This window comes from Corylus avellana, chromosome 8, assembly GCF_965113065.1.
Source record: "Corylus avellana chromosome 8, dhCorAvel1.hap1.2, whole genome shotgun sequence".
In the NCBI taxonomy this organism is placed as follows: Eukaryota; Viridiplantae; Streptophyta; class Magnoliopsida; order Fagales; family Betulaceae; genus Corylus; species Corylus avellana.
In genome coordinates, this window is record NC_142497.1 from 15,602,373 (window position 1) to 15,607,065 (window position 4,693).

General features: G+C 41.7%; 1 protein-coding gene across 1 annotated transcript; it reads left to right on the forward strand.

Moving 5' to 3' along the window:
* The first annotated feature begins 2,238 nt into the window (after positions 1-2,238).
* Positions 2,239-4,265, forward strand: LOC132163668 (aquaporin PIP2-7). Its single transcript, XM_059574036.2, has 4 exons — positions 2,239-2,601; positions 2,819-3,114; positions 3,594-3,734; positions 3,876-4,265. Exons 1-4 carry the CDS (start codon positions 2,307-2,309, stop codon positions 3,987-3,989), a joined length of 846 nt encoding a protein of 281 aa, XP_059430019.1. The 5' UTR covers positions 2,239-2,306; the 3' UTR covers positions 3,990-4,265.
* Positions 4,266-4,693: the final 428 nt, after the last annotated feature.

Below are 4,693 nucleotides of genomic sequence, written 5' to 3' on the forward strand. Positions count from 1 at the left end.
ATATATTTTCATTAAATCATATTAAACTCTAAATTACGAAAATGTCCTGACCGAGTCCCACAAGGACCCTACTGCGACTCACCCGGGACCCCCCCGAACCCTGCCTAGACCCTATTAGGACCCCGTTGGGATCAACCCGAGACCTAGGCAAGACCTGCCCAAGACCCGATAAGGACATTTTCGTAATTTAGTATTTAATATGATTTTGCGCACACACCAAATACCGAAAACTGTTTTCTAGGAAAATGTTGTTTGCTGAAAATGTTTTCCGACGATAGAGACCCGCCTAATTTTCCATACATGCCAAATACCGGAAAATATTTTATAAGAAATCATTTGCAAGGAAAATCTTTTCTGCCGAAAATATTTTCTGACGAGTCCCGGGTGAGTCCCGGTCAATTCCTGGGCAGGTCTCTGTCAGGTCTCAACGGATTCCCGGGCAAGTCCCAAGCAGGTCCAGGTGGGGTCCTGGGCAAGTCCTGGGCGAGTGCTGGGCAGATCCCTATCAAGTCCCGAGCGGGTCTCAGTCAGGTCTCAGGTGGGTCCCAGGGAGGTCTGGTCGGGTCCCCGGTGGGTCTTGGTCAGGTACAGGCAAGATCCTGCGTGGGTCCCGGTTAGATCTCGGCGTGGTCCCGGGCGAGTGCCGGGCAGGTCCTGGTCAAGTCTCGGAAGGGTCCCGGTGGGGTCTCGTGCAAGTCCCTGGCGGGTCCTAGGTAGGTTTGGGCATGTCCCGATCAAGTCCTGGCAGGGTCCTGGGCAGGTCCCAGTCAAGTTCTGTGCAGGTCCGGTTGGGTCCCGGTCAGGTCCCGGTGGGGTCCCGGTCAAGTCTCGGTCAAGACCCGGGCGGATTCTGGGCAGGTCCCGGCCAAGTCCTGGCGGGGTCTTGTGCAAGTCCCTGGCGAGTCCTAGGTAGGTTCGGGCATGTCCCGGTCAAGTCCTGGCGGGGTCCTGGGTAGGTCCTAGTCAAGTTCTGGGCAGGTCCGATTGGGTCCCGGTCAGGTCCCGGCGGGGTCCCAGGCAAGTCCTAGGCGGGTTCTTGTCGGGTCCCGGGTGGATCTCGGCGAGGTCCCGGGCAAGTCCTGGTCGGGTCCCGGGCAGGTCCTAGCGGGGTCCCGAGCGGGTCTTGGGCGAGTCCCAGTCAAGTTCCGGCAAGGTCTTGGGCGGGTCTTAACAGGGTCCGTCGATTTGAGAATGTGATGCTCAAAGTCGAAAAATGATTTACGGTTTTCAAAATCGTAAACCATTTTTTGAAAATTAAAGAATAATTTTCGGTGAAAAAGAAAATATTTTTCTTTGATCACTATTTTACGTTGCGGTAAACACCGACAATTTTACGTTGAAGTAAACGAAGCCTAACTGTCAATCCCTTATAAACTGCCAATCTAATTACATTGCTTGGGCTTGCAATAAATTTCAGACAAACCATGAGGTTTTTTATTTATTTTTTATTTTTTTAAATCTGTGCAGACAAACTGTTAGTTAAATTAACTAGAAACAAATATTGACTAACTAGTATTTAATACGCTTTGATGCTTTTTTTTTTTGAATTACGATTCTCTCATATTTTTTAAAATATGAGATTCTTATATTGTAATATTTGAATTCTTTATTATATTTAACGGTCAAAATAAATATAGAATATATGAATTATTGATACAAGTGAATTTGATAAATTAAAAACTAAAATTTTGATAATTTTTTTTTGTTTTTTTTAATTGTTGTAATTAGAGGTATTGGTAGTTGAATGGCGACACATCCCAAAGCAATCAATTGTGCCCAAAAGAAAAAAGAAAAGTAAAATTCCCAAAAAGCTCGAAGACAGTGAAGCAATATTAGACCGTTGCCTACTTGCCTGCCTAATCTCGATTAGCTGACCGTTTTGCCTTTAACCAGAACCACAAATAGCCGTTGAATAACTTGAATTAATTGAACTTTGGGTACCACACTGGACCATCAATGTACCAGCTGGGAAGTAACTAGAAAAGTAAAAGAAAGAAAAAAGAAAAAAAAAAAAAGGAGAAAGTAATCGAGAGCCGTTGGAGGACAGGGTGGGTCCATGCAAGCGAAATCAAGCAAGATGGGCGGCATAAAATTATGTTAATCATATCATCATTAGTGTGTCCCATACATAATAATTAATATTAGATAAAAACAAATAAATTATTAATTATTGACCCTCATACTCTCTGCCTCTCCATAAATACCCCTTCTATTCTCTATCTACACATATTCCCAAAAAAAAAAAACAACACACTCTACTTCTCTCTCTTTCTGTGTGAATTGTGTTCATCAGCAGCTGAGTGAAAATGGCGAAGGACGTTGAGGTTGCAGAGCAAGGGGAGTACTCTGCAAAAGACTACCATGACCCTCCTCCGGCGCCTTTGATCGACCCAGAGGAGCTGACCCAGTGGTCATTTTACAGAGCTATTATAGCGGAGTTCATTGCCACGCTTCTTTTCCTCTACATCACAGTGTTGACTGTGATTGGGTACAAGAGCCAGAGCGAGAACGATGAATGTGGTGGGGTTGGCATTCTTGGCATCGCTTGGGCCTTCGGCGGCATGATCTTCGTCCTTGTTTACTGCACCGCCGGTATCTCTGGTGAGTTAATTTCCTCACCCGCCCATGCAATCGCAAATCCAATTTATTTATTTTTATAAAACTAACTAGCTTTGTAGTAATTAATTAATGGATTAATCGTTTGATTGAATAATTGTTTTTATGTTTTAAATACTTGAATTCTTTTTTTTTTTTTTTTTTTTCAAATTTTTTGTGAAAAATTGAAGTTAAATTAGTGGCATATTGGTAACGTGCGCAGGAGGACACATTAACCCGGCGGTGACGTTCGGGCTGTTCCTGGCGCGGAAAGTGTCACTCATCCGGGCCTTGTTGTACATGATAGCACAGTGCTTGGGTGCAATCTGCGGTTGTGGGCTGGTGAAGGCCTTCCAGAAGTCTTACTACACCAGATACGGAGGTGGGGCCAACGAGCTTGCAGCTGGGTACAACAAGGGCGTCGGATTGGGGGCCGAGATCATCGGTACCTTCGTTCTTGTCTACACCGTCTTCTCAGCCACTGATCCTAAGAGGAACGCAAGAGACTCCCATGTTCCTGTAAGCACCTGATCGCACCTTCTCCTTTCATGCAATTATATTCCTATGCTCTATGATCTTGCCTACCCAAAATGAAAAGATACGTGCTGTGTATGAGCTACTTTTTTTCCTTTTTCTAAGGCTATATGTGGCTATTATCTCATCCCAACTCTCAAGTGTTGGATTAAATTTATTTCCAAGAAAGTGATTGAGGTTGTGGGTTTCAACATTTGTGTGCTGAAAAAGGAAACATGCCTACCTTTTTGATGGGTAATGGGTTCCATTAAGCTTTTGGAAAAGTAGCTTCGATGGATGAACAATTTGAGAATGCATTTCTTACATCATATGGAAATTTATCAATTTATGAGAGATGCCTCTTTAGTTGACTCTCATATAATTGGAAACATGCGGCAGTTATCTCAGTTGCATAGGATATGATGATTTGGTTGATTTTTTTTTTTTTTTTTTTTCTAATTGATTTTGTTTGTTGTTAAATGAAGGTTTTGGCACCACTCCCCATCGGATTTGCTGTATTCATGGTTCACTTGGCCACAATCCCAGTCACTGGTACTGGCATCAACCCAGCTAGAAGTTTTGGAGCTGCAGTGATCTACAACAAAGATAAGGCCTGGGATGACCAAGTATGTCTCTTCTTCCTACCTTTCATTATTATTACTATTATTATTATTATTATTACTTCTCTCATATTTCAGTCTGTGATCTATATTAATTTGTTAATAAATTAATGAAGACGAATGATCTTTTTTATGACATGGTTTCAGTGGATTTTCTGGGTTGGACCATTTATTGGAGCTGCCATTGCTGCCTTCTACCACCAGTTCATCCTTAGAGCAGGAGCCATAAAGGCTCTAGGATCCTTCAGAAGCAATGCTTAAGCTTTTCAATGCAAGTCTGTCTGAGGGTCCCTCTATGCAATCATCTATCTTTGTCTGTTTCCCATGGGTTGGAGGACTAAATTAATGGAAGTGTAGATAAACATGCCAATGGGGGGCAGGGGTGTATTTTGAATTTTTTTTTTTTCCTTCTTTTTTTGGGGCTTTGCATGTATGTATTTATGTGGTCATTGTTGTCCTTTTGCATATTTACTTCTTTCTATGTGGTGTATCATCCATGTTGTTTCCACATAAAGCTAGTGAAATGGTTTGTGCTCATCATCTTATTTGCTTTTTAAAAAATTTCCTCCCAAGTTTCAATGTGAGGGGACTGAGTCTCTGAGAAAATGACTCCCACTTGAGAATGCAGCATTAGTCATAACTCAAAGTGACGTTAGGATACGGGTAATGTCAGTAACTTTTAGAATTTAAAAATTATATTTAGGACTTCAAGCCTTGCAAGAAGAATCTAGAGATAGATGGAGATCAGGTATATTTTTCCATGGTTACCGAATATTCTCACATAAAACCTAAAGGAAAAATGGTACTTGAAAAAAGAGAAGAAAAGGAACTAACTTTTCATATATAAGCCAAAACTAAAGTTCAAATTGCATTTTAAAAGTTCTAAACAAATATTCTTTACCTAATAACTCTAAAAAAAAAAAACGCTAATTATATTTATGCTATTATTTTTAAAAAATTAGTCA